The sequence below is a fragment of the Rhinoraja longicauda genome, chromosome 24, assembly GCF_053455715.1.
Source record: "Rhinoraja longicauda isolate Sanriku21f chromosome 24, sRhiLon1.1, whole genome shotgun sequence".
NCBI lineage: Eukaryota > Metazoa > Chordata > Chondrichthyes > Rajiformes > Arhynchobatidae > Rhinoraja > Rhinoraja longicauda.
In genome coordinates, this window is record NC_135976.1 from 31,617,476 (window position 1) to 31,639,207 (window position 21,732).

The following is a 21,732-nucleotide window of genomic DNA, read 5'->3' on the forward strand; positions in this document are numbered from 1 at the left end:
ACCATTAGAATAGTCAAGTCTTTGGTTTGGTTTGGTTTGCCGTCACGTGTACCGCGATTACAATAGGCAATAGGTGCATGAGTAGGCCATTCAGCCCTTCGAGCCAGCACCGCCATTCAATGCGATCATGGCTGATCACTCTCAATCAGTACCCCGTTCCTGCCTTCTCCCCATACCCCCTCACTCCGCTATCCTTAAGAGCTCTATCCAGCTCTCTCTTGAAAGCATCCAACGAACTGGCCTCCACTGCCTTCTGAGGCAGAGAATTCCACACCTTCACCACTCTCTGACTGAAAAAGTTCTTCCTCATCTCCGTTCTAAATGGCCTACCCCTTATTCTTAAACTGTGGCCCCTTGTTCTGGACTCCCCCAACATTGGGAACATGTTTCCTGCCTCTACAGTGAAAAGCTTTTATGTGTGTGATTACAATCCAGCCATCCACCATGTACAGACCTGTTGTAGCAGTAGGCAAACTACAGTGGGTCAAAGCTGCTTGGTAGATTGGATTTTAATGCGTTCCACAGCTAGACTAGTCATGCAAGTTTGAGCAGACCATTGAACGTGGAACAAAAAATGACCATTTTACATTTTACTGAGGGGAAAACAGCAATTCTTGATAAAAAAGGTCATTCTAACTTACACTATGAATGTTAAATTGTGTAACACATTGCAAATTGATGAAACTGTTTAATATTCAAGGGTAACACATTAAAACAAAATCATCCTAACTGATGATTGTCGTAAGCAAAGTAAATACTCCTGCATTAAAATGCACAGAATCAATGTTGGAAAAGAGTACAATACAGTGCATTAATGTTACCTTGATTTCTCACATTTGATACGTATGGAAAAGCAATGATTTAATCTGTCACAGAGCCATTTTATTCTATTTTTAACCTATGTTTACTGAAGTTGAGCAAATCACAGCAAGATGCAAAAATTGAACAATAGTCCCTTTATTACAGAAATTATTATATTTTGGTGTCTGCATACAGTCATAAATAAATCACCCATTTCCATGGATGTACAGTTTGAAACAATAAAATCAAAAGTACTAGAGAAAGTCAAAAGGCAGAAACGTTAGGAACACAAGACAGTCTCCCACAGATCTTAAACACAAATTTTAGTCAACTCGAGTCCGAACCATAATTGGACAACAAAAGAACAATATTTACAAAGTTTCACAAGAGATTGATAGCATTGCTTCGGCAGAATACTTATAGGAGAGGCTGCTTTTGAAAAGCAGCCGAAATATTTACAGGGTGGGAACTGTTCTCGAACATAAGGCTGCGTGCTTCAGTGTTGTAAAATACCTGTGGTGTTTATAAACAAAAGCCTTAAAAGCTTTTTCTCCCTTCCCTCTACGAATTAGGAAAGCGGGGGCTCCGTCACATTGAGGTACAAGAAGCTGACCAAGATCCAACAAGCAGAGTGATCTCCCAGGCCATTTATTTCCATGGTCCTTTTGGTACCCAAAAGTGCTCTGCTCGGGTGGAATAGCTCGAGCCAGCTTCCAATTCTGCAGCACCAAGAACGTTTATCTTGGTCTTCTGCTCCTACCCCATGTTAAATGCATCCTCACAAGTTGTGGAATTATTTCCGGTGAGCAAAGATCGTGAGCAGCAACGTCCTGGTCGCACACATCAATAGATGCTCAAGGAGAAATACTCCATTGAAGTCAGCCATCAAAACTTAAGGCACTACAAACACAACCAGCTTGGAACCAACTCCCTGAAGCAAAACGCAATGCTTTATGTTTCTCCTCTTCCGATTAAAACCCACACTGGACACGTCCAATTTCAAGACTGATTTTTTTCCTTGCAGGCCTCTTCATCGGTCCCATGGGAGAAGATGACGTTCTTTAGTTCTTTGCACCCATCCAATTTTACACTGATCAGCGGAGTCACTGACCAGAAAATCAGGTTGACTTTGGCAATCTATTCCATCTGAATAAATGGACTGTGAGAAGAGATAACTGGGGTTTACGACAGGGGTCCTGGGGATATTCATCTTTCAATGGTGTGCTACGTGTAGACTGGGTAAAGCTACCACACACCAGTTTTACTTCCATGGTCTGTGTTGGGCATTTCAATGTTGGCAATACTAAATCTTTTTCCGACCTCTCCCTGACATGTACAATCTTTTAAGAGTCCGGGAGCTTGTGCAAGCATATCTCGTCCCTCTTTACAAACTAGCCGCACTGACGATAAATGCCGTCGATCCTCTGGCTTCAGGATTGGACTAGTTTTTCCGTCTCAATTCAAACCTCTGATCACATTTTCTGCCATCATTTGCGTACTGTTTTAAAGTAACTTGGGGATACTCGTATCTTGTTTCTCCCCTCTGCTGTTACACCGACGTCTTGCTGCAAGAGCAATGTGCTACGCAACGTGAAAACAGCTAATAAATCACCTTCATAGACATGGGTCACAATGGCCTGCCAACATCACGACTGTTCTCATCAAGCCACTAAAGACTCACACTTCACAAAAAAAAATACTGAACGTGGGAATATAATTAGACTGACAGCAGAAGACAAAAATAACAGAGGAAATGCTGAAGGGTAAAAAAAAAAAAAATCATCTAACAGTAACATTATACTATCCAGAAACATTGTCAGAAATTCTGGTAACCGAAAATTAAAATTCTCAAACTGCCAATGCAACTTGGAGGAATCCCTGTACCATGTATTGTACAGACAAATTGCAATGATACATGCCCGACACTGAGATTAGACAGATACTCATCAAAAATTGACTTGGAAGTCTTGAGATTCTAATTTGTGTTGTCAGATGCTTTCATGTGATACAGATCTCAAGCCAAGCACCAATTTGCAATGATAGATTTGTGAAAACAATGAACAAATTCCTTTTGTTTTTGTAAGAACAAAACAAAAAGACGCACTTGGGCTGCTTCACATCTTTTCCGAGGGGGGGGGGGGGGTCTTAACCTCGGCATTGCTCCACGAAATCGGAGTTAGTTTATTATCAAAGGCAAGTGAGATTAGACTGTCAAAGGATTAGGCCTCAGGAACGACACAAGGTTTGCATCTGTGGTACTTCTCCTCAGCTTTTGGACACAGATCTTTCAACAAAGGATTTTTCAGGCAGAAAAGCATATCCAGAAAGATCACCTGACCCCTTAAACCACCTAAAGCAAAACTCGGGGGTGATATCTTCATGGATTTGGGGTCAGAAGAAAGTGTGGCCAGCAGTGAAGAGGTCACAATTAACAAATTTGGTCGCAGTATCAGCATGTTTAAAATAGACGTGACTTTTGTCTGCACCCATATGCAGATGCAGTAATATGTTTACAGCTTTAAAAATAGACAGGCCTGTCCATTACAAAATGCAGGTCCAAGTTAGTCTCTGTTTATTACCCAGAAAAGTCCAAATCTATTTGAGCAGGTCCAAAAGAACACCCAGCATGCTATTTAGCTGTCGATCATCTCGGACAGCTCAAGTAACAAGTCATCTTCGTCCTTCCCGGGATCCAGATCGATCTCCGCTTCAAGTTTATCATCCGAGAATTCCTTCATTAGTTCTTCAAAGTCAGCTTCCAATACTGCAGCCTTGGATGTCATGGAGCTCAGCCTCCGAACTTTAGCAGGCAATCGGGGAGGAGAGAAAGCTTCTACACCAGTCTGCAACCTGCTTGTTGGCATGCTGTCTTCAGTGAGATTGAGCCTGAAAAATAAGGAGTAAAGTCAACTGCGATCATTTGTCTTCTTGAACCTATAACACGGGCAGCATGGTGGCACAACAGTAAAGTTGCCGCCTTACAACGCCAAGACTCTGGTCCAATCCTGACTATAGGTACAGTCTGTACGGAGTTTGTAAATTCTCCCAGTGACCGCGTGGGTTTTCCCCTGGTGCTCCAGTTTCCTCCCACACTCCAAAGACCTTCAGGTTTGTCAGTTAATTTGGCTTCAGTAAAAATTGTAAAATTTCCCTGGTGTGTCAGCTAATGCTAGTGGTATGGGGATCGCTGGTCGGCGCGGACTCAGTGGCCCAGAGGCCTGGTTCCGCACTATATCACTAAACCAAGAACAGTAGAGCACAAGACAGGCCCTTCAGCCCACAATGTCTGTACCGAATATGATGCCAAGACCAACTCATCTGCTGGCACATAATCCATTTCTTCCCATTCCCTGCATATCCATGTACCTATCCAAGTCTCTTAAACACCATTAATCTATCTGCCTGCCGGAACCACCACATTCAGCAGTGTATGCAGGCACTCACTACCCTCCGCGATATCTTCATAGGCAGGTTAAGGATTATAAAACCTTGCAGAAATTAAAACTATCTGTGGAGGATAACACCATGGAGACCTTACCTTCCCTGGGATTTCTCTGGCACTTGTATAGAGGTTGTCTCTTCTTCCTGGACAGGTGGTGGCCCAGACTGGAAGAAATAAAAGCATTATTATAAAGTGCATCTTTAATAATCTTTGGGGTTTTCAAGTTAAGTTAGTAACAGCCCATTTTCAAGCCCATTCTACAACAGATGAACTGAAGCGTGCTAATAACAGAGATTCTTACCGTGACGATCTTCTCAGAAGCTGGTGGCTGGTTCACCAGATCAGTGGTCACGGTGTTGAGGGGCTTGACTGCCATAACTGTGGTGGGATGGATGTCCGGGGATTTGCGCTTCTGGCTGATCCTCACGGGGCAAGAGTTCTTCACAATTGACGGCTTCACGTTTAATTTGGGTTTGACTGCAAGGCAGATAGGAGAATCAGAAAACAGATTCATGCAACCCAATCCAATCGTGTGCATGATAAATCTATCCAATGAAAAGTTAATAAATAGGTCAGCATGGATCTTTCAACTGCAAAGATCGAACCCAATCATCCGCTAGAGTAACTACCAGGTGGTTCCGCGATAGTTGCTGCCTTACGGCGCCAGAAACTCAGGAAAGATCCTGACTACACGTGCTGTCTGTAGTTTGTACGTTCTCCCCGTTTTCTCCGAGATATTCGGTTTACTCCCACACTAAAGACGTACAGGTTTATAGGTTAATTGGCTTGGTATAAATGTAAATTGTCCCTATTGTGTGTAGGAAAGTGTTAATGTGCGGGGATCTCTGGTCGGTGCGGACTCAGTGGGCCAACGGGCCTGTTTCCACGCTGTATCTCTAAACTAAACTATGATGTAGGAAACCCACAGCGCAGAAGAAATTAGAAGATATCTGCAGATGGTAGAAATCCCAAACTAAATAGAAAATGCTGGAAATATTCAATAACTCGGGCTGTAAATATGGGAGGAGAGAAGCAGGGTTAATGTTTCAGGTCAGAGACTCTTTGACAAACAAGAACACAAAAAGAGACATTTGACCCGAAACGTTAATTTGGTTCCTCTTCCCACAGATGCGGCCTGACCTGTTGAACATTTCCAGCATTTTGTGTTTTTATTTAGCTCAATTCAATAGGCCATCATTACATCTTAATTCAAATTGATCTATGAAACCTTAGTTTTAGAAGGTAATTTACTTATGAACCCCATTTAAAAAATAGTAACTCACACCATATGCCACAAGGAAGGTATTTATTCACAAAATGCTGGAGTAACTCAGCAGGTCAGGCAGCATCTCAGGAGAGAAGGAATGGGCGACGTTTCGGGTCGAGACCCTTCTTCAATCGATTTATACCAGCATCTGCAGTTATTTTCTTGCATATGCCACAAGGAAATCATCCTGGAATCCGGGCTCCAGTTTTACTATTTTAATTTCTCCTTTGTGTTTCAGTTGTATTTTAACATTTAGATGCAAAAAACTGCAGATGCTGGTTTAAAGAAAAGGACACAAAGTGCCAACATGGTGACAGCGGTAGAGTTGCTGCCTTACGGTGCCAGAGACCCGGGTTTGATCCCGACTACGGGTGCTGTCTGTCCACAGTTTGTACGTGGGATAACATTGAACTAGGGTACAAGCAGTCGATGGTCGGTGTGGTCTCGGATGACCGAAGGGTTTGCTTCCTCACCGTCTCCAACCTAAACCAAAACTCTGGAGTAACTCAGCAGGTCAGGCAGCATCTCTGGAGAACATGGACAGGTGATATTTCAGCCCGGGACCTTTCTTCAGACAATTTTAATATTAGTTAGGAACAGCATTTAAAAACAACTGTAAAAGTTGTTAACTGCAGAGGTTAAAAACATGGAGGTGAACAACCAGAGGATACTGCAAATATAACCACAAGACAAATACCTTTCAAAGCAAGTGGAATTTCTGCCACTTCAGGTTTGGCAACAATCAGGTTTTCTTCCGACTGAACAGCCACTTGTTCAACTTCAAGAAAGTCATTTGGTTTCAGATCCAGAGAAACTGCCGGTTGTTTATGCTTCTCCGCACCCTGACTCTCGCTGTTCGTCCTGTTTGCAGTCAACTCTGTCCCCGCAGTTCGGCACTGCTGCCTCTCAGTTCCCTGTAGTTGTCGAAGGCGCTTTTCCTTCAGTATTTCTTCAAAGCTTTTAACTTGCACGTTCAGCAATCTCGGAGCTTCCTTTCTAGTTTCAGGCTAAAGCGACAGAATTTTATTCATAAGTGAGAAGCAAACCATTTTGCCATAACCCTAATTTATCATATTTTGATGCAGAAATAGACCATTCGGCCCATAAAGTCTACTTCGCTATTCAATCATAGCTGATCTATCTTTCCCTGTCAACTCCATTCTCCTGCCTTTGCCCTGACACTTACCAATCAAAAATCTGTCAACCGCCACCGTAAAAATATCCATTGACTTGGCAATGAATTCCACAGATTCACCACCCTCAGACAAAATAAATTCCTCCTCATCTCATCTTCTAAGGCATGTCCTTTTATTTTTAGGTTATGGCCACTGGTCCTAGACTCTCTCACTAGTGGAAATATCCTCCCCACATTCTCTCTATCCAGGCCTTTCACTATTTTGAGCAGCATCCCATCCTTGTGTCTCTGTCATAATCCACTGCTTTACTTAACTTTCTCTTAAATGTATCAATGCTGTGTACCAGTTAATTTTTCACTACTGAAATGTCTTTTAAATTTTTACCGAAAATCGTACTGAAGACCTCCAGTTTTGCAGTATTTTTGCTCTTGAAGGACAGTATATTTTCTATCAAAATCTTTCTGAACTTTAAAAAGAGTTCCATTAGGTCACCTCCTTTACTATAATTCTCCCCCCCCCAAAACAGATTAAATTTATCTCATTACTGTTATAACTTCGCAGTTCAGATAATATTCTTGTCAATTTTGTTTTTTGCAATGTTAAAATAATATAGCAATCAGAATTGGAGACAGTACTCCACATGTGGTCTATCCAAGATACAAGGCCGAAAAATGTCATACTTCAAAGTCTGATCTATAAATTAATCTACTTTGACTTTCCTAAAATAGCTTTGTGGAACAGTTTGTGATTAGTGCTCCCTGGCCTGTTTGTGTCTCATCATTTTGGCCATCACTTATACCTTTGGCCAGGCCAACCCTGCAATGCTGCCAGGGCAGACCTTCATGATCAGATCAAGATTCCTGCACTTACATCAAAACTGGGACTGAAAATGACACTAAACTGGCGACTCTGTACACTGTCTCAGTGTACCACTGCTACACTCGTACTGTATCAGAGTTGTTTATCTAATATATATTCAAGTGCTTATGTATAGTGATACTTGTGCTCAACTGTCTGCAAAAATGAATTTCACTGTACCTCGGTACATGTGTCAAATAAAGTACCACACCAGGTACTATCGGACGTTTGTTTTTATCACTGTAACAACCTTTAGTTTACTATTTGTCCGTGTATTGGAGTTACTTATTGGATTTTTGTCGATTATATATTATCTTTGTGTATCGTGTTATATGCCTGTTAAGCTTCTGCAACTAAGAATTTTATTGTTCTGTTGACAATTAAACAAAGCTGACTCTTGACGCAAGTACTACTGAGAGAATGAAGCAAGTTTTTGGTCTGCCATCAAAGTGATTGGCTGGGCAAATGTAAAATTGTCCCTAGTGGGTGTAGGATAGTGTTAGGGGGTCGCTGGGCGGCGCGGACCCGGTGGGCCGAAGGGCCTGTTTCTGCGCTGTATCTCTAAAAAAAATTAAAAAAAATAAAAAAGTGCACTCACCCTTTGAAATTCTGTCAAGTCTACTTGGACATCCCTGTCTACTAATTGCACATCCACTGGTTCTTTATCCACCTTCTCTGGCTTGACAACTTCTGCATAAGAGAAATACAACGTTTAAAAATGTAGAGAGGGGTGCTGGTATCCAGGCGGCAAGTGAACATCAAACCAAGGTTTAGCCATCTCACCTGTAGGTTTGGCAATTCTCAGTAGTCTCTTCCGGGCAGGTTGAGCCTCGGTCCTTGGCTTCTCAGTTTGCTGCGATGCCACAGAGCTTTCCTGGTTGTCTTGTCGTCGCAGAGCCTTCTCATGTCGAATCTCTTCCAAAGTTTTAATCTTTAATCGTTCCAACGACTTCATCTTCATTCCACTTTCATCAGGGCTTGCCTTCTGACATTTCACTGTAAAACAACACTGATTAGATTTTCCACAACGATCATGAAGTTTAATGAGTTATAGAGTCATACAGCACAGAAACAGGCCCTTCAGGCCCAGATGGATACCCCATCTTCAGGTACGTTTGCCCATATCCCTCTAAATCTTTCCAATCCATGTACCTGCTAAATGTCTTTTAAATGTTGTTATCGTCCCTGCCTCAACTACCTCCTCCAGCTGTTCGTTTCACATACCCAATACCCTTCTGTGTGGAAAACGTTGCTCCTCAAGTTCCTATTCAATTTTTTATTTTTTAACCTTAAACCAATGTCCTTTCATTTGTGATTCCCCTACACTGGGTTAAAGACTTTGTGCATTCACCATTTCTATTCCCCTTGTGTTTTTAGCACCTCTAGAAGATCGCACCTCAGATTCCTGTGCTTCAAAGAGTTAAAAAAAAAAAAATAATAATAATATTTCAGGCAAAAAACAAAATTATATATTATACCCCAGAAGCATTACAACTACCCAAAAAATAAGAATTTCCAATTAACAGAAAAATTTGACGATATAACGTACACAGAGGCTGACCAGAGTTTACTATGCCAAAGAAATTTTGACAAATATATACAGCAAATGTAGGAAAGAACTGCAGATGCTGGTTTAAATCAAAGGTAGACACAAAATGCTGGAGTAACTCAGCGGGACAGGCAGCATCTCCGGAGATGCTGCCTGTTCCGCTGAGTTACTCCAGCATTTTGTGTCTACAGCAAAGTATATATAGTCATAACTATCTAGAGGTTAAAAAATAAAGTGTTGGAGTCACTCAGCAGGATCAAACAGCATCTCTGGAGAATGTGGGCAGGTGATAAAAACATAGAAAATAGGTGCAGGAGGCCATTTGGCCCTTCGAGCCAGCACCACCATTCATTGAGATCAGGGCTGATCATCCATAATCAATAACCATGCCTGCCTTCTCCCCATATCCCTTGATTCCACTAGCCCCTACAGCGCTATCTAACTCTCTCTTAAATCCATCCAGTGATTTGGCCTCCACTGCCCTCTGTGGCAGAGAATTCCACAACTGAGGTGAAAAGTTCCTTCTCACCTCAGTTTTAAATGGCCTCCCCTTTATTCTAAGACAGTGGCCCCTGGTCCTGGACTCGCCCAACAATGGGAACATATTATGGGTGATGTTACAGGCTGACCCAAAAAGGTTGCCTATCCATGTTCTCCACCGATGCTGCCTGACTCACTGAGTTACTCCAGCTCTGTCTTTTTTGGGAAACCAGCATCTGGAGTTCCTTTGGAAGAAGGAATGGGTGACTTTTTGAGTCCACCCGAAACATCACCTATTCCTTCTCTCCAGAGATGCTACCTGACCCGCTGAGTTACTCCAGCATTTTGTGTCTATCTTCGGTGTAAACCAGCATCTGCAGTTCCTTCCTACACATCTCGAGTTCCTCGTTTCTCCAATATCTCGAGGAAACTTAAGCAAGGAGAGGCATTGAACAGCATGATCAGATGTTAGTTGTTAGGGAGACCTTTGAAGTCAGAGAAGTGATAGCATGAGGGAAGATTTTCAGAAATGCTAGGACATAAGTGACTGGATGCTCTGATGAATGTAAGGCAATGTGGCAAGGCTCCTGGGGACAAATCCAGGACAAGACTGATGTGTAGAAGAATAATGACAGCAACCAGCCTGCACAATTATCAGCACGTCTTAATGGGAGAAATGGATATTTATGCATAATAATAAAAATAACACGTCGCCGACTTATGAAAAAGCCTATTTCATAAAACTTGATACCAATTATCAATAAGACAGATTTTTTAAAAAAAGAACACACCTTTGACTTTAGCAACTGGAGGGCTCTTATCTTTTTTTGGATCAGCTTCAGGTTGCTTTGCAGCTGGATTATCCTTTGCAGTCTCTTCCTGGTTCTTTCCCTGCTTCTTCGATACAGAGTCTGATGTCGTCTTCACCCGAACAGTCCTAATGATTTTCGACGCCTCCTCCAGCAAATTGCAGGTCTGGGCAGACGTGTTAGAAGTAGCAACGCCAACTCCGATTTCTCCGTTGCTCTCACCGAGGTCCCTCTTGGCAGCCTTCTCACGGCGAATCTCTTCCAAGGTTTTCACCCTTATTTCTCCAGGGCCTTCTGGTTTATGCACAGGCTTTTCTGCAAAGTGTAAAATATTTAGTCGTTTATAGCACTCCACAGGCTGCCAACCTGAAACTGGATGGAGTCTAACAACTGATCAAACGAAGTGTAACACATTTGAAATTTCTACGTGTCCTGTATTGTACCCAATGCTGCAGCTGTGCAATGCAATACTAATTACTGAGGAGATCTGAAGAGTACACGTGGTTTTTTTTCAAGATCTGTGGTTTCCTTCCACATTCCAAACACGTACAGGTTTGTAGGTTAATTGGCTTGATATAAATGTAAATTTCCCCTGGTGTGTGTAGGATAGTGTTAATGCGTGGGATCGCTAGTCAGTGCGGACTTGGTGGGCCGAAGGGCCTGTTCCAAAACGTAAAACTAAGACTAAAACCCACAAAATGCCGTGGATAGGTACACAATATTTTTTTTAGCAAACAGCAATACTCATTATCAAGTTGTTCTCCCAAACCTATGTCAGCAATAGAAAGGCAAAATTTGGGGAAGCAAAATCTGCTGGAATATTGGGACATAGCATTGCCAGGGCTGTCTTTTACACGATTCCTATATTAGGCAAGATGCTAAGATTAGATTGGACTGCATCAGATACAAATTATCTTAGCATAAAGCAGCAGGTTCACGGGTGTAGGTTTCACCACTGCAGTTGGACGAGAAACTGTAGATCATCTCTTTTGGAATGGGTCAGGGAACATGCATAATCCATTGGTCTGGATGGGTTAGGTTACAATTAAGAGCTGCCAAATACTGAAACCAGACCATTGAAATGAAGGCACAGGGAAGGCAAAAATCTCACACACACACACACCGTTATGTCAATCCAAACAGATAGAATAAGATGAAGCGCTAGAGTAACTCAGCGGGTCAGGCAGCACCTTGAGAACATGGATACGTCAAGTTTCGGGTTAGGACCCTCCAGACTCAAAATATCACCTATCCATGTATTACGGAGATACATCCTGACCCGCCGAATTACTCCAGCATTTTGTGTCTTTCTTAGGCAAATCAGCATCTGCAGTTCCTTTTATTAGATAAGGAAATTTATGTTAGATAATGCTTGAAAAAAGGATCAGAACATTATCTAGATAGTTGAGTTAATCCCAATACAAATAGGAATAGGATCTGTGAATATAGATAGAAGTTCAAGTACATAAGCATTATGGAATAAAATAAATATATCAATTAATAGGGAGCAAAAAATTGCACGTTGAGGTAAAAATCCATCTGGTTGACTGTGTTCATGGAAGGATATTTACTGTTATTCAGTGTGGTCTACACAATTTACTGCCTTGCAAAATAGATTTGTCTTTCATTCAGTTCAGGGAAATCAAGAATAGGCCATCAGACCAATGGTTCAATCAGAATGAAAACATACCTCAACATCTAACACCATTCATGGAGAATTTGATGGAGCTAACTCTTTAATGTGACTGTCACAGGGCAAGTACTAAATCACTTGACTACCTACCTTGTTCCACAGAGGAAATCTCTGCAGGCAGACCAAGCCTCTCCCTTATAGATCTAGGAGTTTGAACTGAAACGAAAAAAGCACAGACCTTCATGAGTTACACAGCCCACGCAATAAAGTCATGCGCAGGTGATTTCACTTGAAGGCATGAACAGTTGTTATTAAGATGTACACTATGTTGGTTAAGTTACAGCATTGAGCATCATATGGGCATTGACCATTCAAGGTGGTAAGACAGGGGGCAGGAGAAGGGAGTGACGTGCAAATAGAAACCTGGGTTCAATCTTGACCATGGTGGTGTCGGTACGGAGTTTGTCTGTTCTCCCTGTGACTGCATTGGTTTTCTCCGGGTGCTTCAGTTTCCCTCCCACATTCCGCTAAGAAGTTCAGGTTTGTAGGTTAATTGGCTTCGGTAAAATTGTAAATTGTCCCTAGTGCGTAGGGTGCGGTTAGTGAGTGGGCGATTGCTGGTCGGCATGGTTGGTAGGGCCAAAGGGCCTGTTTCAAGGTAGCATCTCAAAAGGGCATGCTTAAGGCTTGACTTGCTGTTCTGTGACTAGATGGTTCACTTTCACCTCTGGGTTGCCAAGGCTAATCAACACACGAATAATTGACCACAACTACTACAATCGGAGTCTTGCACAACTGATTAGATCCCAACTTTGAGTATTTTATGTACCTTTGTGTGTCAGCTCTTCAGGGGCATCTTCTGCCAGGATCTTCCTTTTGCCTAGTCTCTCCGAGAGATTGCGCTTTAATGTTGCTTCAAACTCCGCTTCAAAACAAAAAATAGCAATTTTCACAAGATGCACAAGCAAGAATTGAAAAAGATACTGACATGGGGAGATAAAAGAGAAACCTTCCTTTGCTGGGAAATCAACTAGAGCACATTAACCGAGTTATAGAGCATGGATCAGGCCCTTCAGCCCAACTTGTCCATGCAGACCAAGATGCCCCTTCTAAACCAGTGCCATTTGCCTGCATTTGGCCCATATCCCTCTAAACCTTTCCCATCATGTATTTGTTCAAGTGTCTTTTAAATAATGTTATAATACCTGTCTCAACTACCACCTCTGGTCACTCCTTCCACCATCCTCCAAGTGAAACTTTGCCCCTCAAGTTCCTATTAAATCTTTCTCCTCTCATTTTAAACTTGCGTCCTCTGGTGCTTGGTTTCCCTACTTTGACCATGTTTATGAATACCCAATGTTTTAAACAGATGTAGATATCAAGGGAACCATGTAAAGAAGTTTCTTAATCTGGGGGAAATGTGTGCAGAGGTGGATTTCAGAGCCAAATTTGACCTACAACAAATAATTACCACCAAATAATTATATGGCTACACAATTAAGACACAAAAAATAAAACAAGCAACTAACAAAAAAATTCAACTCCCCCTCCATTCCCAATCTGACCTTTCTGTCCTGGGCCTCCTCCACTGTCAGAGTGAGGCCCAGCGCAAATTGGAGGAACAGCACCTCATATTTCGCTTGGGTAGTTTACACCCCAGCAGTATGAACATTGACTTCTCTAACTTCAGGTAATCTCTGCTTCCCCTCTCTATCCCCTCCCCTTCCCAGTTCTCCCACTCGTCTTCCTGTCTCCGACTACAGCCTATCATTGTCCCGCCCCCTCCCCTGACATCAGTCTGAAGAAGGGTCTCAACACGAAACATCACCCGTTCCTTCTCTCCCGAGATGCTGCCTGACCCGCTGAGTTACTCCATCATTTTGTGTCTACCTTCGATCAAGACCAGCATCTGCATTTCTTTCCCCTAAACAAGCAGCTATCTCCATCAACCAAGAATCATGATGAGGATCCAAGTATTTGACTGCCCTTCCACTTTGTACCAACAAGCAAGCTTTAAAATAATCAGCTGTGAAGATTGTGAAGGCACTATACAAATGAAACCATTTCATTCCTTTGAAGTTACAAGAGCGTAGGAAATGTTCAAATCTCGCAACTTCTGCTTGCAATGCAACTGTAGAATGTTAGATACCTTTATGTGGAACCTCTTCAGTCATATCCTTTGGGATTATTTTCTTTTGACCAAGTCTTTCTGCAAGACTGCGTTTAAAAGGCGGTTCTCCTTCATTCATGGCTACTGGGGGGGGGAGAAAAAAACAGCTATTCTATCAAAACACTGCAGAGAAGACGACATGACATAAAAAGTTTGGAAAAATACTGCAACTCCGAATCATCCATTTTGAATTAATAGCAGAGTACATTTATGAGAATTAATACTGAATGCATTCCCAAAGCACATCTAGGCACGGCATTCCAGATAGTCCACACGTCAAAGGCCAAATTCAATCTAGCACAATTATCAATCACAGCATCAACATCAGCTGATTTACTGCAAAAATTGATCAACACACTAATTTGTGAACAATTTAACAAGTGTCAAGCTTTTAAAATCAGAAATAAGGTTCCAGAATGAAATATGACTGAAAAAAATTACCGAACAGCTTACAAGCTTACTGTTTCTGATAGTACGCCTGTAGAGTGGAATGATTCGGGGATGGCACTAATTAATTTGTTCAATGAAACAGTGCTATGCGATAAAATATCTTCATAAGCTCATAAGTGATAGGAGCAGAATTAGGCCATGCGGCCCATCAATTCTACACTGCCATTCGATCATGGCTGATCTATCTTTCCCTCCCACCTCCATTTTCCTGCCTTCCCCCATAACCCCTGTCACCTGTACTAATCAAATAGGATCACACTAGTCAAATCAAAAATATCTTCCATCTTGTAATGAGATTCCATTGAAAACGTTCACACGCGAGCGAGAATACCTACATTTCTTTGGAGATAAGGTCACAGTCCGGAAGACTGTCCTTACATTTTCTTTTTCAATGACGAGATTTTCACAATTCTGCTCTGACTTTTGGATTTGGGTCACCGGGTGCATTGTGGGTTCATCTATGATTAGAAGAGGACACGGTTGGAGAATTACAAATGTGAAATCTGCATCCTGCCCTCTTCCTCCTCCCAGCATCGTTTATATATCCCTCAAATGGTGTAGTTAAAGAGGCCCCCCTTTTAACCTCTCCACAAGACAATTGCACAGGCAGTTAACTGGATAGAAAGCACTATTTACCTATTCTCTTCATTTTATCCTTCATGGATTTCTTCCTTTTGATCTGTTCCAGGGTTTTTATTCCAAAATCCAAACTGTCATCTGGCAGAAAGCAGGATCTTTGTTAAGAGCCACAGACTATCCCATTTCTCAGAACAAAAAGAAGCTGCACAGTGGCGCAGCGGTAGAGCTGCTGCCTTACAGCACCAGAGACCCGGGTTCGATCGTGACTGCGGGTGCTATCTGTACGGAGTTTGCACATTCTTCCTGTGACTCGCGTGGGTTTTCTCCAGGTGCTCCAGTTTCCTCCCACACCCAAAGTACATACAGGTTTATAGGTTAATTGCCTTTGGTACAATTATCCCTAGTGTCACTGGTCTGCGTGGATCGGTGGGCTGAAGAGCCTGTTTCCGCACTATCTCTAAACTCTAAAAGCAACTCAGTCACGCTCAGCTCAGTAGCAAATATAGTTCCAGAAAGTTATAAGCCCACGAGTACAAGAGCCCTGTTGCTGTTTTATAAAACTTTTGTTGGTCCACATTTGCAGCATTGTATGCAGTTCCAATCACTCCATTAGTTAGGATTGAGGTTTTGGAGAAGGCACAGAAGAGGCTTGCCTGCCAGACCATTGCCTAGATTAGAGGGTATTAGTAGTAAGGAGATTGGACAAACTTAGATCCATGTTTAGAGTCTAGTTTAGAGATACCGTGCGGAAACAGGCCCTTTTGGCCCACGCCGACCAGCGATCCCCGCACATTAACACCATCCTACACCCACTATGGACAATTTTTACATTTACCAAGCGATTTAACCTACAAACCTGTACGTCTTTGGAGTGTGGGAGGAAACTGAAGCGCTCGGAGAAAACCCACGCAGGTTTGCACCCATGTAAACCAGTGTGGGTCTTCTTTATTTTACAGTCGTACACTGTGCATACTCATACATATTCAAGAGATAAGAAATAGAATGTATCACATGACACAAATCACACCATTCTAGTGCTCAGTTCTTAAAGTTACAATGACCATTATATACACTATTATATACCCTACAGTTTTCTCTGGAGCGTCAGAGGTTAAGGGGAGACCAGATAGAAATATATAAAATTGTGGGAGGCATAGATTGGTAGATAGTCAGAAACTTTTATCCACCTAGGATAGAAATGGCAAAGACAAGAGGGTTTAACTTTAAGATCAGAGGAGGAACGTTTATAGGAGAGGTGTGGAGAGTTTTTATTTTCAGAGAGTGGTGGGTGCCTGGAACGCACTGCCAGAGGTGGTGGTGAAGACAGATGCGACAGTGGCGTTTAAGTGGCTGTTAGATAGGCACATGGATATATAAAGAATGGAGGGGTATAGATCACATGCAGGCAGAGATTAGTTTAACTTGGCACCATGATCGGCACAGACACTGAGCTGGAGGACTTGTTTCTGTGGTTTATTGTGCCACGTTCTACGAGATACATCGAGCTGATGTAGAAAAACACCATTATGGGGTTATTTGTGGGCCGAGCCCGGATTACCTTTCTGAACAGGTAAAGTCTGTCTGTTAGTTGAAATGATGCGGATACCGTTCTGCTCTTCTGCAATTGGAGCCTGAGTGCTTTTATTTTCCTCTCCTTCCTCAGAAAACTGATCTGAAACGAGAGTAGAAAGAAATATCAGCGACTAACTTGCAACAGCTATTGTGACACTGTTTTGAACGGAGAACACAAAGGCATATCTAAATGACCACATAGGTCACAAACAATATGCAAATTTTATGTTATGCATTGTGTTATTTTAAAGGACACTTGGACAAGTACATGGATAGGAAAGGTTTAGAGGGATATGGGCCAAATGGGTCTAACATAGATGGGGCATCTTGGTCGGCATTGGGCCTAGGGGCCGTTTCCATGCTGTGGGACTCAACGTTTCACCGTTCCTGCTCACTGATCCCAAGGTTAACGCTCACAAGGAATGGAATGGCGAGACATAGAAACATAGAAAATAGGTGCAGGAGCAGGACATTCGGCCCTTCGAGCCTGCACCGCCATTCAATATGATCATGGCTGATCATCTAACTCAGTATCCCGTACCTGCCTTCTCTCCATACCCCCTGATCCCTTTAGCCACAAGGGCCACATCTAACTCCCTCTTAAATATAGCCAATGAACTGGCCTCAACTACCTTCTGTGGCAGAGAATTCCACAGATTCACCACTCTGAAAAAAAACGTTCTCATCTCGGTCCTAAAAGACTTCCCCCTTATCCTTAAACTGTGACCCCTTGTTCTGGACTTCCCCAACATCAGGAACAATTTTCCTGCATCTAGCCTGTCCAACCCCTTAAGAATTTTGTAAGTTTCTAAGATCCCCCCTCAATCTTCTAAATTCCAGGGAGTACAAGCCAAGTCTATCCAGTCTTTCTTCATATGAAAGTCCTGCCATCCCAGGAATCAATCTGGTGAACCTTCTCTGTACTCCCTCTATGGCAAGAATGTCTTTTCTCAGATTAGGAGACCAAAACTGTACGCAATACTCCAGGTGTGGTCTCACCAATGCCCTGTACAACTGCAGCAGAACCTCCCTGCTCCTATACTCAAATCCCCTCACTATGAATGCCAACATACCATTCGCTTTCTTCACTGCCTGCTTCACCTGCATGCCTACTTTCAATGACTGGTGTACCACGACACCCAGGTCTCGTTGCATCTCCCCTTCTCCTAATCGGCCACCATTCAGGTAATAGTCTGCTTTCCTGTTCTTGCCACCAAAGTGGATAACCTCACATTTACCCACATTATACTGCATCTGCCATGCATTCGTCCACTCACCTAACCTATCCAAGTCACGTTGCCGCCTCCTAGCATCCTCCTCACAGCTAACACTGCCCCCCAGCTTCGTGTCATCCGCAAACTTGGAGATGTTGCATTCAATTCCCTCGTCCAAATCATTAATATATATTGTAAATAGCTGGGGTCCCAGCACTGAGCCTTGCGGTACTCCACTGGTCACTGCCTGCCATTCTGAAAAGGACCATTTTATTCCTACTCTTTGACGAGAGGCATCTGTATGTTTATCGCACCACAAGGCCATTCAGCCCATTGTGTGCCCAAAATTGGGCTCGGCGTTTTTGGCACTGCCTGGTCAGTGGCCTGCAGGCTAATTAAGAGTCACGCAACGTAGAAACAGGCCCTTCGGCCCAAATTCTCAATGGAGTCAGAATGATACCGTGTGGAAACAGGCCCTTCAGCACCAACTTGCCCACATGTCCCTGCTACATTCGTCCCACCTGCTTGAGTTTGGTCCATATCCCTCCAAATCTGTCCTATCCATGTACCTGTCTAGCAGTTTCTTAAATGTTGGGATAGTCCCTGCTGCAACGAGCTCCTCTGGCAGTTTGTTCCATGCACACACCAACCCTTTGTGTGAAAGCGTTACCCCTCAAGATTCCTATTAAATCTTTTCCCATACATCTTAAACCTATGTCGTCTGGTTCTCGATTCACCTACTCTGGACAAGAGACTGTGCATTCAAGTCACCATTCAAGTACTTTTCAAAGAGTGTTTAGAGCCTCATCTTCACTAGCCTCTCAGATCAACACCACTCAAAGGTTAAGATATTTTTCGTCAAAACTTTTCATTATACTGGCTTTATCTTGCACTAAATATTATTCACATTATTCCCGTGCCTGTACACTGATTGGCTTGATTGTAATCGTGTATTGTCTTTCTGCTGACTTGTTAACACGCAACACTGCACCTCGGTACACGTGACAATAAATTAAACTCAAACTGCGAAAAAAAAATGATAAAACAATCTTACCATCATCATCTTCATCATCATCTGCTGCGTTGATCACCACGGGAGGGTGAGTGGGGCTTGGCACATTCTCAGTTGCCTCCATTTTCAGGACACCCCGAACCTGTGGCGATGGATTGGGCGGAATAGGAATTTTGGGCTGTTGTAACTGACTGATGGGCAACGGAGGTGCCATCGGCTCTTCAATCGTCTCGGCCACTTCTTGTTTAGCTAGAAAACCTGGAAGATATAGGGAGAGTAATCGTTGAAACTAATCAAGCATCACGCTAGCGAAAGATCTACAAAAATTAGAACACTGCTGTGGGCTGCATCCATAGCAGATGAAAACATGATGAGACTTGACAACAGGACTTCAAGTTGGCTCTACACGACATTCTCAATGTATATTAGGGAAGGACGCTAATGTTGATCTTTTAAGATTATAAAACATAGGTGTAGAATTGGAGGCATTTGGTCCACTCCGCCAATATGATCATGACTGATCTATTTATCCTCCTCATTCTTCTGCCTTGTCCCCGTAACCTTTGACACCAGCAGTGATAGCACAGTACACAATTTATGCAGGATCATTTACTGTGCATTGTTAATTGTCCTTAAGAATATGTTAGTTACTGGGCCACGTGCCTGAACTGGCGGTGTCATTTTGAGAAAGTACATTGATCGTGCGATCGAGGACTCAGTCAGTTTGGCCCTTGCTTGGAAATTCTAGAATGTTCCGCTGAAAGGCCTAACAGCATGATCAAGTATTTATACCATAACTTCTGTGATTGTGACGCTCATTTGACCAAATTAACCGTTAAGTAAGATTTCACAAGGGAGCTGTATCGTGACAAAACAGCATTGAATTCAAAGTTGAAATACTATTTATGGCATCAACTGTTCCACGCTAAAGGTGACTCGCAAGTCACATCACAGCTCATTCATGAGTGAAAATGAGAGATCTGATATACCTTTTAGTTTACGTTAGAGATAAAGCACAGAAACCGGCTCTTTGGCCCACCGAGTCCACGCCGACCACTGATCAGTCGTACAGTAGCACTATCCTACACACTAGGGACAATTTACAATTTTTACCAAAGCCATTTAACCTACAACCCTGCACGTCATTAGAATGAGGGAGGAAACCGGATCACCCAGAGAAAACTCACGTCGTCACAGGGAGAAACGTACAAACTCCATATAGACAGCACCCGTAATCAGGATCAAACCCGGGTTTAATTTAGTTTAGAGATACAGCACGGAAACAGGCCCTTGGGCCCGCACCAACAAGCGCTCACCCCGCACTATTCTACGCACTAGGGACAATTTACAATTTTTACCAAAGCCAATTATTCTACAAATCTGCACATCTTTGGAGTGAGGGAGAAAATCGGGGCACCCGGAGAAAACCTTGGGTCACCTCTGCTGTGCTGTCAGCCAGCAATCCTGACCTAGTCGATCCTGACTATGTGTGCAGGTTTGTAGGTTAATTGGCTTGGATAAAATTGTAAATTGTCCCTCATATGCATAGGACAGCATTAGTGTGAGGGGATCGCTGGTCGGCGCAGACTCGGAGGGCCAAACGGCCCGTTTCCGTGCTGTATCTCTAAACTAAGCTGTACCGCTGTGTCACCGCGGTGCCCTGTTTAACTGAAGAACTTCCTGACATGCGACAATAAAGTATCATTATCATTACCATTCCTTCTCTCCTGAGATGCTGCCTGACCTGCTGAGTTACTCCAGCATTTTGTGAATAAATACCTTCGATTTGTACCAGCATCTGCAGTTATTTTCTTATACTGACTATGTGTGCTGTCTGTGCGGCGTTTGTACGTTTTCCCTGGGACCTGTGACCTTGTGGGTTTTCTCAGTGTGCTCCGGTTTCGTCCCACACTCCAAAGACTCGCAGGTTTGTAGGTTAATTGGCTTGGATAAATTTGTAAATTGTCCCTCATATGCGTAGGATAGCGTTAGTGTGAGGGGATTGCTGGTCGGCGCGGACTCGGGAGGGCCGAACGGCCCGTTTCCGCGCTGTATCTCTAAACTAAACTGTACCGCTGTGTCACCGCGGTGCCCTGTTTAACTGAAGAACTTCCTGACATGCGACAATAAAGTATCATTGAATGTACATTATATTCTAATATATAAAATATAACAAAATATAATAGAAGCGCTTTAAAAAAGAGTAATATGATTGTTAAGTAGGTGCAGGAAACACATGAGATGCAGTCAGTCAGTGCACAGACCTTTTGTGGCAGGGATGAAGACTCCTTCAATGAATCGGGGCTTGCTGTGGTGGAAAGCACAGTTCAGCTTCGTACAGCCCGTGAGTTGCTTCTCCCAGTAGCAGGGGATCTCATTCCGTCTCTTCTGCAAAGTTGATGAAAAGAAGTGACTTTAAACAACTCAACTTCACGCATCCGTTAAGATTACCAACCACAAATTAGCAATAATTCAGACAGCACAAAGGATGAATCCTCACTGCGGCATTGTGCAGAGAACGCCGAGCCAAACTTACTTCATCTGCCTGCACTTGATCGATACCCCACAGGAGACAAAGAATTGCACATATTTAAAGTCTAAACCATTAAAATCAGCATAAAGGTTTGAAAGCATGCAGAGAAAATCCATGACAGCAGAGATAAGAAACAGACCTACTGTGGAAAGCAGTGGTAGTAAAATAACTGCAGATGCTGGTACAAAATCGAAGGTATCACAAAAAGCTGGAGTAACACAGCGGGG

General features: G+C 42.9%; 1 protein-coding gene across 8 annotated transcripts in view; it reads right to left on the reverse strand.

Moving 5' to 3' along the window:
- Window positions 1-941: 941 nt before the first annotated feature.
- zc3h11a (zinc finger CCCH-type containing 11A) overlaps window positions 942-21,732 on the reverse strand; it is a 30,715-nt gene continuing 9,924 nt past the window's right edge. For 3 of the 8 annotated variants that reach the window (XM_078420999.1, XM_078420998.1, XM_078421000.1), the window contains exons 5-19: window positions 21,237-21,360; window positions 19,015-19,230; window positions 16,733-16,846; window positions 15,232-15,312; window positions 14,931-15,053; window positions 14,125-14,229; window positions 12,805-12,900; window positions 12,126-12,191; window positions 10,325-10,657; window positions 8,288-8,500; window positions 8,103-8,194; window positions 6,208-6,517; window positions 4,545-4,720; window positions 4,340-4,407; window positions 942-3,687 (exon numbers count right to left, since the gene is read on the reverse strand). In XM_078420999.1, coding sequence (XP_078277125.1) covers window positions 3,435-3,687; window positions 4,340-4,407; window positions 4,545-4,720; window positions 6,208-6,517; window positions 8,103-8,194; window positions 8,288-8,500; window positions 10,325-10,657; window positions 12,126-12,191; window positions 12,805-12,900; window positions 14,125-14,229; window positions 14,931-15,053; window positions 15,232-15,312; window positions 16,733-16,846; window positions 19,015-19,230; window positions 21,237-21,360 — 2,370 coding nt within the window. In that variant the 3' untranslated portion in view covers window positions 942-3,434. The remainder of the gene's footprint in view (window positions 3,688-4,339; window positions 4,408-4,544; window positions 4,721-6,207; window positions 6,518-8,102; window positions 8,195-8,287; window positions 8,501-10,324; window positions 10,658-12,125; window positions 12,192-12,804; window positions 12,901-14,124; window positions 14,230-14,930; window positions 15,054-15,231; window positions 15,313-16,732; window positions 16,847-19,014; window positions 19,231-21,236; window positions 21,361-21,732) is intronic. The other 5 variants (XM_078421002.1, XM_078421003.1, XM_078421004.1 and 2 more) reach the window with 5 other exon arrangements.